This window comes from Arachis ipaensis, chromosome B7 (genome assembly GCF_059453495.1).
Source record: "Arachis ipaensis isolate K30076 ecotype BB chromosome B7, ASM5945349v1, whole genome shotgun sequence".
Lineage (NCBI taxonomy): Eukaryota > Viridiplantae > Streptophyta > Magnoliopsida > Fabales > Fabaceae > Arachis > Arachis ipaensis.
The window spans coordinates 14,307,635-14,321,469 of record NC_142442.1 but is presented as its reverse complement, the minus strand read 5'-3'; the positions used below and the strand labels follow the sequence as shown (position 1 = coordinate 14,321,469).

Genomic DNA, 13,835 nt, shown 5'->3' with positions numbered 1-13,835 from the left:
TATATTTTGCCTTTGTGCTACTGTTGGTTGTAGTGAAATATTGGCTTGTTGCCAGCCAATCCTTTTGATGGTTAGGTTGTTTTGAGTTAAGTTTCTATTAAGGTTCTGGTAATGTCAAACACTATGCTTATTATGTATTTAGGTTGTTACCATTTTAATGACACTGTTATTTTATTGTTCAATCATGAAAATCATGTTTTGCCAAGAAAAACTTTCACTCTCATTTCAATATGCAACCATGCTTACAAGACAGTCATATTACATCTTCAAATACATTCAACATACCACAATCAAGAACCCCCCTAATACATAAACCCCAGCCAGACCAATTCACCACCAAAAACAACAGCAGAATATACCTACACATGTTTCATACCAGGTTCAACGGAATGAGACACTGTTGCGTTACTTTAGACCAACTCTGCAACAACAAACATACAAACCCAACCCACCCAAAAAATCCTAACACTGCAACGAACTTCAGCTTCCACTCTGCCACTTTAGTTCTTGATTTCATCATCGAAAGCTTCTTCCTTAACCTAGCAATTTCTGAATACTCCACCTCTGTCTCTGGATCTGCCCAACGAAAAAAATTGCAACCTTCTTGCACCTGCACATACCCACAGAGATCACCATCCCTTCCATCACCAGAAGACCCAATTCAGCAGAAAAGTAAATAAACAAACCTCAAAGTAGACACAACCCCAAAATCTGCGACCTGGGTTCTCCTTGGTCCCCGAGATTCGCAACACCGGCTTCTCACCATGAGAACAAAGTAGCAGCCTACCTTGTGACGAAGATGGGATTCGAGACGAGGTTGAGCTTCGTGCAGCCATGGCGGTCTCCCTCCAGCAGGTCCTCACGGTGAGCTCTGCAACAATGGCTTCCACGCTGCTTTACCCTTTCCTCCTTTCAATTCAATGTATAATTATTAAACTTTCCCATTCATTTTAATTTCCTATATATACATATATATATTTATTATTATTTTCGATGATCATAACTGCCTCATAACGATGCAAGGACATTTACGTCCGAAAATATTATAAAGGACAATTTTAAACTCAAATGCGACTTTAAGGACGATTTTAAATCAAAATATACATTGTGGACGGGTTCGATTCCGACCCTCAACGTGAGGGACCAAAACAATACTTATCCCTTTATTTTATAAGAATTGCCGAATTGAAGAGTTATTAATTTTATCACAAGCATAAACAGGAAGAAGAGACACTTTTGCATATAAAAAATAGGAATAGAAAAAATTACTGATTAGTATTAATACTGTGACTTTCAAGGTAGAGTTCCATTTAGATTATGAACATGATTGGTATTATTGATGAATGTATCGAATTAACAATAGCTCGTGATTTGATATGAAATGTATAAAAAGAAAAGGGTTAAATATGAATCTAAATATAATTATAAGTCAGTTTAGTATTACTTTCAACAATATATATTCAATTTCTGCCCTAGTAGTTATGTTTTCTGCACAACCTTGTACACATAACACAGCAGACCAATATGATAATATCTCTATGTAATTTTTACATATCATAAATAAAATGAGTGGATGTAAATATGCATTATTGAACACATTAATACATAAATATTTCTCAAAGAAGTGATGTTTTTAAAACTGAATATTTTCACTTCATTACTTGTCCTTCCTTTTACTTTGATGTTTTTGGCTCCATTAGCTTCAGAAAATGATGTTTTTCAATTTTCTATCCACTGTTATTGATATGAAAAGAATGTGCATAACTTGTAACCAGAAAATTTCAGTAAAGGATAGCACCATATTTTAAAACATTAATTAAGTTGGAACTTGGAACTACTTTGTGATCTGTCTATATATTCCCCTTAACACACAACATAAGCAGAGGATAAGAAGATATTATTGCAAAGGCTGCTCCAACCCCAACGATAAGCAATATTCACAATTTGTTTGGTGACAAATACAAACAACTCCTTATTAAATCAATATGAAGTTTCTGTTTTGAGATAACAAGCAATACAAAAGCAAGCACTCTTCTGCAGGGTTTGAACCTGATCATATGTTTGTGTTCATCATTTTAGTTAAATTAAATAAATGTTGTCAAGAAAAGATATTCAACCGGAAAAGATAATGTCTCTGTACTATAGTTATTTTAGTTGATAAGACTTGAATTTTACGTTAAAAAAAAACTTGATCTTTATTTCTTAGATGAATTTCTTTTTAAAATGAAGAATTTAATAAAGTAATAAAATAATATTTAATTAGTCTCAAATTTTGTTTGGTAACTGAAAATAAATAACAAAAAACAAACAGACAAAACTAAGGACTAGGAGAAGAGGACATCTTCCCTAATAAAATGGATTCTAAACTAGACCAAAGATGCAAATAATACAACAACAACAACAAAGCATTGTCCCATTAAGTGGGGTCGGATACATGAATCAAACGACGTCATTGTGCTCTGTCATGTATCATGTCTACAGAGAGGCCGTTTACATGTAGATCTCGTTTGACCACCTCATGGATGGTCTTCTTAGGTCTTCCTCTGCCTTTCGCCCTTTGTCTATCTTCCATCTCATCCACCCTCCTGACTGGATGTTCTATCGATCTTCTTCTCATATGTCTAAACCACCTGAGACGCAATTCAACCATCTTTTCCACAATGGGTGCTACTCTAACTCTCTCCCTTATATCTTCATTCCTTATTTTTTCCAATCGCGTATGACCACTCATCCATCTCAACATCTTCATCTCTGCCACACTCAGCTTATGTTCGTGCTCCCCTTTAGCTGCCCAACACTCCGTACCATACAGCATAGCTGGTCTTATAGCGGTGCGATAGAATTTACCTTTAAGTTTTAAAGGCACTTTTTTGTCGCATATAAAACCAGATGCACTCCGCCATTTTGACCAACCTGCTTGAACCCTATGATTTACATCCTGTTCAATCTTTCCATTATCCTGTATGATGCATCAAGATACTTAAAATTTTTAACTTTTGGTAAGATGTTTTTTCCAATCTTCACCTCTATATTGGTATTTTTCCTTCTCAGACTGAACTTACATTCCATATATTCCGTCTTGCTACAACTTATGCACAGACCATTAATTTTAAATTAAACTAGTGAGCCTCATAAATAATAAAATAAATTAGATACAATAATGTGAGCAGAGATAACAGATTCTCCATTGACAAGCGTGAGCATTAAGCACTAAGCAGGCTAAATCAGTTGGGTCAGAAACAGAGAACACTAACAAGAAGAGCATCACTCTAAACTCTTAATCTTAATTAAAGTCAAATCACATAATTTTGCTTTGCTTACCTCAGCAACAACAACAACCTAGTAAACAGTAATCCAGCAAAAGCATCTATATATTATATTTCTACACTAAACCCCCATCAATTCTCACGCCCTTTCAACCAATCAACTATACAATCACAACAAGGACTGAATTATTATTCTTATTTGTCGTTGTTGTTTCTTGTTTAATGGCTCTTCACTGTGGAGCTTTATGCTTCAAAGGCATGGTGGTGGCTTCTTATCAGCTTCCATCAGGTTCAGTCAAGCTCAGTCAGACTCAGCCCACTATCAAAGCTTCGTCCTTTTTTTGCTCTTTCCCTCAGCCTCTCAGGTTGAATGTCAGAGGTAATGATCTATGAGGAGCGGTAGCACTGTTTTGTTTTCAATTTTGAATGGGAACATTCTGTTTTCATGTTGTGATATTAATTGAGAGCTGAAATTGAAGAAATTTGCTTTTACTTGTTGTTTGTTTAATACCCTGTGAACATAAAAAGATCTCAATATATGTTCTGTATCTAGTAATTAGGAATATGTATTTGAGAGGATTTATCGTTTTCTTATCCAAATCTTATGCACATGCTGCATTTGGCACAATAAAGATGAGTGAGTAGTGCTTTCTATCTTTTGTTTGGAACATTGGACGAACGGAAATGCTAGAGGATTATCAGAATTTATTGTTTTTGGCTATTAATTAGTCATTAATGTTTAAAAGTATGGGATAAAATATGTTGTTGGATTATTAGATTAAAGGAATTGAGTGGCTAAGTGATGGCTAAAAGCAATAAATTCTGATGGCCTCCTGGCATTTCTCTTAGAGGAACTGGGAGTAGATTTTTTGCAACTTGGGGTATGAACTTGTATCAAGCACCCTGTGGATGATTTTCTAATTGGAGAACTTGAGTTTTTCTGTTTTCAACTTTGTATGTTACAGGAAAGGCAGTTGCTGGTGATGGCACATCTGAAACAAAGGAATCACCTCTTGTGGTTTGTTTTGGAGAAATGCTCATCGATTTCGTCCCAACTACCAGCGGCCTCTCTTTGGCCGATGCATCTGCTTTTAAGAAAGCTCCTGGAGGTGCCCCTGCCAATGTTGCTGTAGGCATATCCCGTTTAGGAGGTTCATCAGCCTTTATTGGAAAGGTATTTTATACTTCTCATTTCTCAAGCTTCTTTCTATGCATTAGTCTCTATAGGAAGGATTTTATTTTAATTTGAAACTTAACCACACTGCCAACATTGACATAAACAGGTAGGTGAGGATGAATTTGGATATATGCTTGCTGATATACTCAAGCAAAATAATGTAAACAATGAAGGGATGCGTTTTGACCCCGGCGCACGCACTGCTTTAGCATTTGTTACATTGAGGAGTGATGGAGAACGAGAATTCATGTTTTATCGCAATCCCAGTGCTGATATGCTGCTTCAAGTAGATGAACTTGATTTGGACTTAATTAGAAAGGTGAAACCAAAGTTTAGTTTTGTGGTTAGTCAAACTAAACCGAAATAGTTTCTATTTGAGAAAGTTGTTCAATGTTCTTTGTATTGTAATTTTGTCACTCAATCTAAGTAGGTTCAGTTACTCAAAATCAATTCATTCAACTAGCAGTTTGTGGATTTCTTTAATCACAATGACTCACTGAGTAATGATTGAAACATTCATCCTCATTGCTGATATAGCATTCTTGTTTCTGTATTTTAACTTTTAAGAACTCCCTTTGGGGTTTCTTTTATATCAGACAAAACATTAAAATGATTGTGAGTATGTTATAACATTTTACACTTCCACTCCATAGTTGTTTATAGTTTAACATAGTTGAATTGATCCAAAGTTTCTTTCTTACAGGCTAAGATCTTCCATTATGGTTCTATTAGTCTTATTACCGAACCGTGCAAATCAGCACACATTGCTGCTGCAAAAGCTGCGAAAGATGCCGGTGTAGTTCTATCTTATGACCCTAACTTGAGGCTTCCTTTATGGCCTTCTGCAGAGAATGCCAGAGAAGGAATTCTGAGTATATGGGAAACTGCCGATATCATCAAGGTTCTTCTTAGTCTTTTTAGTTCCCAATAGACTTTTTGTTCTCTTTTTCCAGAACACAGATTACTACTGGCAACTACAGTACTAACCGACCAATCTGATTATTATCTTTCAGATAAGTGAAGAAGAGATTTCTTTTCTTACAAAAGGCGAAGATCCATACGACGATGCTGTTGTTCGTAAACTATTCCATCCAGACCTCAAGCTGCTTCTTGTTACTGAAGGTGCAGATGGTTGTCGCTATTACACCAAGGTAACCCTTCAAAAGAGGCAACAGAATCATCTAAACTTAGTTTCAACTTATCTAATACTTCTTTTTAGCCACCCTCTGGTGTATCTTCAAAGGCAGTGCCTGTAACAAGTAACAACTCACTTGTTTCTGCACACATTCCTGTCAACTTTAAAATTGAAACAAGTTATTTGACTTATTTCTAGCACTATAGATGTATAAACCATTCTCCGGAGTTCAGTTATCTAGAAACAAGGCTAAAAACAAGGCTTAATTTCCGTGTTCTAAATCTCGCAGCCTTATTAGTTGGAATGAAAATCATAAAAACAATATCAGAGATGTTTCATTACTAATTTAGTCTATTATATTAACCATAATCAAGAAACAAGTCTTGAAAAAATATTGGTTCTAACAAAAAGGTATGCTGCAAGTTATAATAATGTAATCATGGTATTTAAGATTTAAAACCTGTCCTACCTATTTTTTCTGCAGGAGTTCAGTGGAAGAGTCCAGGGATTTAAGGTGGATGCTGTTGACACAACAGGTGCCGGTGATGCCTTTGTGGCCGGAATATTATCACAATTAGCTGCAGATCTTTCATTACTTCAGGTGTGGATTGTGTGGTTCCAGTGTCATTGATTTTTTCTTTTCAACCATGTGTGTTGAATTGTGAAACTTTTCTTTCTATTTGCATTTGGCTCAGTTGTTAAGTACCAGGCCTGGTTTGTCTTCAAATTTGGAAGTATCATAACTATTTAACCGTTCTTTGTTCCTATACATTTCCTTTTAACTTGCAGAAAGAGGAGCAATTGAGAGATGCTCTTAAATTCGCCAATGCCTGCGGTGCGCTGACCGTGACGGAGAGAGGCGCAATACCAGCTTTGCCCACAAAGGAAGCCGTTCTCGAAGCCATGCTCAAGCCTGTATCGTAAATTCGCGGCCTAATCTCTAGTTCTGTGAGGATCTACTAGTCTACTACTACTTGCTTTTTGTAAATTCTTAGCTGCTTTAAAAGCGAAAAAGCTACAACGAATAAGAACTAATTGTTTCAATAATTTGGCAAGTTCATGCTGACTCAAGCAAAGTTTTCATATAGCAAACACTCCATTCTTGAGTTCATCCAACATCAGAGCATGTATTGCTTTCACTACTTAACATAGTGTTACTTTCCATGTATCAACATTCGGTTGATGTGTCTTGTTATATGTACATATTGTACACAAGATATTGTGTCGATTCACATCTCATCTACTAGTACACTATTGAATGGAACCTGCAACTTATTTAGATTCAAGTGTCTTGTAGATGTGTTTCTGCATAATTAATATACCTCTTTTGATGAGTTAATTGAATTATATTAAGATGAAGACAAATTATTTTACATAGATATGTATAAATAAGATTCTACGTGCAAAACTGCTTTACACTAAGGCTGCATCAAAATTAAACTCATCATAAATCACTATATTTAATAGAAAAAATTACGAATTTGAGGAATATTAAACAAGAATGATTTCAAACTGGAATCTTTTGCTTCACAAAGCATCTTTGGTGCTTTTTTATTTTTATTAATTACTATTACAAAAAGAAATAAAACAATGCATCATTGCTTACTCCATGTGATTCTTTAGTGATTCATTAATTTAACTTAAACCATACTTTAAACATTTATTCATAAGATAAGATAACGTAATTGATCACTTTTCTAAATCCAACATTGAAAATTTGAAACTTGATTGCCAATGCCCATAAAAGGCTTGGTCAAACCAAAGGCCGAAATGGTAACCATATCATTCTCTTGTTTTGCATCCATTTTTTTTTCTCTAATCAATTGTTTTTTTATTGATCAACCATTCTTCTATTGATTGAATGGTAAATACTTTCAAACTAAATAGCGAAAACATTTTTCAACCATAAAAATATAGAGAGTAAAAACAATTTCTGAACTATGCTTATTTTTGGTAATAACTTTCTTACCTTAAGTTGCCATACAAGGACACTCCTATATTTAAGGGTGTCCCTCTTTGGCAACTGAACTAAATCTCAAATTTCAGTGCAACCCCATAAGGCCATAACATACAATAAATAAAAAGTAAATTAAAAACAAAATCGTTGTTAATTTTTCATACACAATAGTTATTCTACAATGGCTGAGGATTCTCCAGAAGATATCGCCGATCGCGAGCGCATATTCAAGCACTTCGACGCGAACGGCGACGGTCAAATCTCTTCATCAGAGCTTGGGGAAGCACTGAAATCTCTGGGGTCAGTGACCCCAGAAGAGATTCAAACGATGATGGAAGAACTTGACACAAATAATGATGGATTCATTTCGTACGAAGAGTTTACGGTATTTGCAAGAGCCAACCGTGGCCTAGTGAAGGATGTGGCAAAGATTTTTTGAATTCTTTGCCACCTTTCAATCTTTGTTAAATTAATTAAATTAAGTTTGCTTAATTGTCTTTTCTTTGTGCTATGTTCTCTGCATGACCTTTTAATATACACGATGACAATGAGAGCCTCTTTCATTCAAATTCATGATGTGTAAGCCCCTGGCTTTCAATTTTCTTATATTAGAACCGTTTTCAATGTTATTCTATGGTTTTGCATTATGACTAGTTTCAATGCACATTATTGTTATTTTTATAAAACAAAGGCATGCACCTTGACGCAATTTAGGTGTGATATTCTAATCTCAAATTGGACGTAAAGTAAAACCTTAGGTAAACTTGTATGAAAATGAGTTACAAGTTGTTATGGTGCTTCTAATCAATAATTTAATATTTGTTTTCAATTTTTTTTTTCAATTTTAAAATTAGTTAGTTTTAGTTAATGACATGACCATTCTCTATTTTATATTAAGTGTCTTTTTTTATGCAACTAGCTATTCTTTAAATATTGTCCTTTATTCAGTTTTTAGAGAAAAGAAAAAATAAAAAATAAGTAATTTCTCTGATTTTTTAAACAACTGCTGGTACGTGAAAGTGAATATTCAGAGAGACTTTGTTATGCAAAATACATATCGCTAGGAAGGTAAAAGAAAACTAAGAATATAATATTAATTTAATTATTCTATTAGTCTCTATAATTTCACTAAATTTATAATTAATTTTTTTTTCTTTTAAATAGATTTATACATTATTTTTTATTTTGTAATCAGATCTTTCCTAATATAAAAAATGTTAAAATTAACTGGATATTTTTTATTGAAAATATCAACAATTAAAAATCTAATTAAATTGTTTATCATATATTTTTTTAAAAAAATATTCTATTAAATTTTAACATTTTTATATCAAAAGAATCTAATTATAAAATTAAAAATAATTTAAAATTAAATATATATATATATATATATATATATATTTAATTAAAAATTTGATGAAACTGACCAACAAAATAATTAAACCTGTTTTGTTTTCCAACTTGAATTGATGAAGAGTCATTACACTTCATGCCTTTCACAAAAGGGGAAGTTAAAGAGAAAACATGTACAAAATTAACCATCTTAACCCCATTTTCTAATAAATTAGTAGCAATAAAAATTGAATATAAAACTCATGCATACTATCCAAACCCTTAACCCTTCATTACATCTCTTCTAATGGCTTCAAGCTCCTTTTTTTTCCCTTCTATTTACAACAAAATGTTTTCATCTAATCCTTAGTACTAAAGAGGGAACCATGACAACAATGAAGGTAAGTTATGTTCTTTAGCGGCAAGAAAGATAATCATCATCATCATCATCAAACTCTGATACTCCAAGCATTGCCAAAGCCAAGTGACTTTTCAAATCACTATTATTTTGTTGTAACTGTGTGTAGTAACCAGACTTCCTCCTCCTAGAGAGAACAAGTTCTTGTTCACCTTTTAGTATCGCAAGAATCTCGTATATGCCGGGCCTTCTAGATTCTTCGAATGTAATACAAGCAGCCGCCGCTTCGATCATCCGAGCTATTTGACTCGAGAATCTCGAATTGCTATAGTGGAGTTGAGGATCAACCAACTTTTCAATAGCTAATTTCCCTTTCTGTAGCAAAGCTTTAGCCTGAATATTGAATGCCAAATAAATGTGTCACAAAAAAAGAGACCATATCCATTTGAATTTGATCTGATGCTAATAATGTTCTTTATTACAACTTCTCATCTAAATTAATGATAGATGCAAAAATTTGGTGTATGTTTTCTTCAACAAGGAATACATTAATTATAGTAAATAATACTCATGTTAATTGGAGTATTTTATAGGAACAATTTTTGTTTAGAGCATGTTGTTTATTTTCAATCATAATCTATAAAATTAGAAAATTGACATACCCATGAGACCAAGTTCTCTTCTCCTTGAGTCCTCTTTGCTTCAATTGGCTTCCTGCCAGTTATGAGTTCTAATAAAACCACTCCAAAAGCATAAACATCAGTCTTATCTGACACCTTTCCATGTTGAAAATATTCAGGGGCCAAATAACTGTTCAGAGAAGGTAATTTGATTATGAATAATTAAAATAAGAAGGAAAAAAGATGCAATGACCAAAAACATGAGAAAACTGCAGAATTAATATGAAGGGGTTAAGTTCCTACCCAAATGTTCCTTTGGCAGCTTTGCATAGAAAAGGTACTGAAGGTGCAACAGTCCATGTAGCTAGTCCAAAATCACATAACTTCAATTTAACAAAAACAATCAAAAGTAACGAATCAAACTCGAGAGTTTAACTAAACTCATGGACTTCATGAAAATTTGAATTGTTAAGCTAATTTCGTAAGAGTACTGTAAACTTGATTGGGGGTCTAAACAGATAAAATTTAGTTTACTAGTTAACTCGAGATTTCGATAACAGTTTGATAACTTGACTATCCGAGACAATTGAATATCAAACTTGAAATTAAGCATCTTACCTTGGGAATTTTCTTAGAGGAAAGCAAAATGTTTGAAGGCTTAATATCTCTATGAACAACACATCTTTCAGTTCCATAATGCAAATAAGCTATGGCCTTTGCAATCCCAATTGCAACTTTAAATCTCACAGACCATGGAAGTGGTGAACCTCTACTTTTCTTCCTCCCTATAAAAATAAGTAAAATCTATAACCAGTAACATTGGAAATTGGTAACATCATAAACTATGGAGTGAAGTAAAAAGTAAAAACAGAGAAATTAAAGTACCACTACCATGCAAGTGATGTTCTAAGCTTCCTCCTGAAACAAATTTGTAGACCAAAAACAAGCCTTCCTCTGAATCAATGCAAAATCCCAAAAGAGGTACAATGTTTGTGTTGTGAAGAGAACTTGCAATCATCAACTCTCTGCAAAAGGCCTTGGCACACTCTTTGTCTTCTTTGTCCAACCTTTTGATTGCAACAGTTGTCCTCAATATACCAACTTTACCCCTAAAAACACAGCTCAATGCCCCTCTTCCCAACACTCTACCTATAAAAAAAAACCAACAAATGAATGAATCACAAACTATTACTAACAAATGAAATTTGATTCCTTCAACAACATGCACCAATTGTCCTCCATATTAATATTTACTTGGGAAACAAAAAAAGTTACCTTTGGAGAAATTGCGAGTAGCATGCACAATTTCATGATAATTGAACCTGATCAAAGTGTTGGGCACTGGGGATATGCTCTTCTCCAATGGCTCCATTGTCCTCCATTTCAGAGACTCACACTCCAAATTCACCATCAACAAGGCTGCCTTAGCAGCAGCAGCAGAAGAACTCATGTTGAAGGATTCTAGCTCAACCTGAGAACGGAAGCTGAACCTGAAAGATGAATGAACCGATTGAGGTTCATTGTTCAGCAATTCTGCTCCAACCCCATTAGATTCTGCCAGCAACAGAGCCTTCTTGTGATCCAAAGTTATGTTTTTGAATTCTTTGCCATCGATTTTTCCACTGCTACAAGTGCATGGCGAAGCAACACATGCAAATGCAAAGTCCCATATCAGTTTTCCCAAAAAGTTTCTGTCTTTGAGGTTCTTGAAGTGAGAATCTTGGTCCCTTGTATCAGTGGAGATTCCTTGGGAGAACCCCATCATGGATTTGATTCCCAAAAACAGCACAAATCAAAGACAATAACAAAAATGGCAGAGAAAGTTAGGAAAGAAAAAGAGTGATTAGGAACGACTTTCAAGAACAGAGAAATAGCAATAGTGTATGAGGGTGATGTCACTGATTTGTTAGAATCTTAGTTATGGCAGAAATGTTTCTTTAAATTGGAGACAGAAAGAAAGAGAAGTTAGAACTGAAGAGGAAGGGAATATTGATTCTAAGCCCCAAATGAGGATAGAGACAGAGAGAAAAAGCCATGAAGATTGAAGAGAACACTTTCCGTTTTCAGTTCTTATTAAAGTTGGTAACTGGTATCGGGAATAGGAATATTAATTGCGTAGTTATCATAAACTTTGAACAAAAGAGGTAGTTGAACAAAGTATAAGGGATCATGAAATTAATAATCTTTTCTTGTTAGACACTCATATAATAATTGATATGGACGAATTCTATTTTATTTTATTTTACTTTGTATGATCTTGATATGGATGAATATATTCTTAATTGATAATGTATTTTTGTGTAGTGGTTAATGTGGTTTCTTCAGTAATAATATATCACAGTAAAAAATAGTTCTTTTTCATGGATATAAAAAGTTAATTATTATGTTTTTTCTAATACTATGATTATATTATTGTAAAAATATTTATTATTTTTTATGACATATTTTATTATTTTGATAAAAACTATTTGAATAATATGTATAAATAAATACAAATAGTATTTAATTATTAATTTTTAGTGATTATATATAGAATTTGTTTAAAAAAAAAAAGAAATGTCTAACAATATGTTTCTAACTTTTCTTAAAGAAAAGTTGACTTTTATAAATATGTCTGAAATTAAATTTATAAGATCTTTTTTATATACAATACAGCTAAATTATAAATATAACAATTATAATCAAATATTTGTATACAAATTTTATATTATCAATATATGTAACTATTTTTTTTTTTTTTTTGTGAAAAAGTCAACAATAAAGAATAAAAGTCACTTAACGGTTTGCCGAGGTTGGATCAGTGGACAAATTATTAAAAATTGATATGATTTCTTTTGGAGTCGAAATTGATAAGAATTTTTAACAAGAGGAAATAGTGTATGTATGTGCTTTCATACATTGCACTTCATGCAAAGTCTAAACGATTTGAATAATAATGGATTTTAAGTTTTTTAAATGGGACACCAAATCAGTATTATCCTATAGAAATGAAATTGAATATCCAGGTACAATATAGAATAACATCAACATCGAGGTCTGCAATTTGGTGACCGTACAACCGATCGAAAAAGTAGTAATGCAAGAAAAGACATACAACCGCTTCCAACCCCAACAGCCACCATTGACAAGTCACCTTCGCTTGTCATGTTTCTCTTCATCACGTCAAATCTTTGCCTTATCCTATTAATTAATTAAGGTAAAGACTCACCTGCAAATATTTTTTTATGAAATTGATAATTAAAAATCATTTTATGATTATTTAATTAAATTTATTAAATTATTTAATAATTTTTAATATTAATTTTACATAAAAATAAATGTATAAAATTTTTTACTATTAATTAAACTCACTAATATGAAAGCTGATTAATATATAATATTAAGTAATTTAAATTAAGTAAAAACTTACTTAATTATTTTCATATAAAATTAATAATAAAAAATTATTAAATAATTTAATAAATTTAATTAAATTATTATTTAATAATTATTAATTATTAATTTTATATAAAATAATTATATATAAGATTTTTATTTTTAATTAAATATATTAAATTATTTAATAATTTTTAACTAATATTTTTAAATAAATAATTATTTTAATTAAATCATCATAAATTTGGACCATGCTTAATCTTTGTGGAGATAGAGACTATATTCGAAAAAGGCATGCACCTACATTATGGAGCATGCACCGCCCATTGATCTACAACCATGTTTGCTATAATTATTTGGAACTTGATTTAGAAATGATTTATGATTGTGATGGGCTATTTTATTTTTTATTTTATTTTCCAAATTATACTAATACTTTGTACAATTGACATGAAATATTCTTAAAAATATACTACTAGTTTTTTACTGAAGTTGAAAGTTCTTAACAATAGATATAAAATAAAATATTAAAAAAACGTTGATATCTATTTATACGACCAACTAGTCACATGCGGACTTACGGGGCGAGTGAGGTCTTGACCCCCTAATTTTTTT

General features: G+C 32.5%; 4 protein-coding genes across 4 annotated transcripts; 2 read left to right on the top strand and 2 right to left on the bottom strand.

The window, feature by feature from the left end:
* Nucleotides 1-253: 253 nt before the first annotated feature.
* LOC107606756 (uncharacterized) lies at nucleotides 254-836 on the bottom strand. The gene is made up of 3 exons (XM_016308782.1): nucleotides 687-836; nucleotides 444-610; nucleotides 254-359 (listed from the first exon to the last, which is right to left on the bottom strand). Exons 1-3 carry the CDS (start codon nucleotides 834-836, stop codon nucleotides 254-256), a joined length of 423 nt encoding a protein of 140 aa, XP_016164268.1.
* Nucleotides 837-3,102: 2,266 nt separating this feature from the next.
* LOC107609403 (putative fructokinase-6, chloroplastic) lies at nucleotides 3,103-6,857 on the top strand. The gene is made up of 7 exons (XM_088493545.1): nucleotides 3,103-3,645; nucleotides 4,232-4,440; nucleotides 4,550-4,762; nucleotides 5,147-5,344; nucleotides 5,457-5,594; nucleotides 6,063-6,179; nucleotides 6,368-6,857. Exons 1-7 carry the CDS (start codon nucleotides 3,489-3,491, stop codon nucleotides 6,500-6,502), a joined length of 1,167 nt encoding a protein of 388 aa, XP_088349671.1. The 5' UTR covers nucleotides 3,103-3,488; the 3' UTR covers nucleotides 6,503-6,857.
* Nucleotides 6,858-7,629: 772 nt separating this feature from the next.
* Nucleotides 7,630-8,171, top strand: LOC107608653 (polcalcin Ole e 3-like). The gene has a single exon (XM_016310376.3). The coding sequence runs from the start codon at nucleotides 7,717-7,719 to the stop codon at nucleotides 7,972-7,974; it is 258 nt and encodes an 85-aa protein (XP_016165862.1). The 5' UTR covers nucleotides 7,630-7,716; the 3' UTR covers nucleotides 7,975-8,171.
* Nucleotides 8,172-8,970: 799 nt separating this feature from the next.
* On the bottom strand, nucleotides 8,971-11,995 carry LOC107609512 (putative serine/threonine-protein kinase PBL7). The gene is made up of 6 exons (XM_016311505.3): nucleotides 11,121-11,995; nucleotides 10,737-10,994; nucleotides 10,464-10,630; nucleotides 10,149-10,228; nucleotides 9,888-10,035; nucleotides 8,971-9,618 (listed from the first exon to the last, which is right to left on the bottom strand). The coding sequence occupies exons 1-6, from the start codon at nucleotides 11,608-11,610 to the stop codon at nucleotides 9,283-9,285; spliced, it is 1,479 nt and encodes a 492-aa protein (XP_016166991.1). The 5' UTR covers nucleotides 11,611-11,995; the 3' UTR covers nucleotides 8,971-9,282.
* Nucleotides 11,996-13,835: the final 1,840 nt, after the last annotated feature.

Coding starts and splice junctions, on each gene's coding strand:
- LOC107606756 (XM_016308782.1), bottom strand. CDS start 836: ATGGCTGCACGAAGCTCAACCTCGTCTCGAATCCCATCTTCGTCACAA. Junction 611..686: donor GGGGTTGTGTCTACTTTGAG/GTTTGTTTATTT, acceptor GGGTATGTGCAG/GTGCAAGAAGGTTGCAATTT. Junction 360..443: donor GGATTTTTTGGGTGGGTTGG/GTTTGTATGTTT, acceptor AAACATGTGTAG/GTATATTCTGCTGTTGTTTT.
- LOC107609403 (XM_088493545.1), top strand. CDS start 3,489: ATGGCTCTTCACTGTGGAGCTTTATGCTTCAAAGGCATGGTGGTGGCT. Junction 4,441..4,549: donor CATCAGCCTTTATTGGAAAG/GTATTTTATACT, acceptor TGACATAAACAG/GTAGGTGAGGATGAATTTGG. Junction 5,345..5,456: donor AAACTGCCGATATCATCAAG/GTTCTTCTTAGT, acceptor ATTATCTTTCAG/ATAAGTGAAGAAGAGATTTC.
- LOC107608653 (XM_016310376.3), top strand. CDS start 7,717: ATGGCTGAGGATTCTCCAGAAGATATCGCCGATCGCGAGCGCATATTC.
- LOC107609512 (XM_016311505.3), bottom strand. CDS start 11,610: ATGATGGGGTTCTCCCAAGGAATCTCCACTGATACAAGGGACCAAGAT. Junction 10,995..11,120: donor TACTCGCAATTTCTCCAAAG/GTAACTTTTTTT, acceptor TTTTTTTTATAG/GTAGAGTGTTGGGAAGAGGG. Junction 10,229..10,463: donor CCTCTAAGAAAATTCCCAAG/GTAAGATGCTTA, acceptor GTTAAATTGAAG/TTATGTGATTTTGGACTAGC.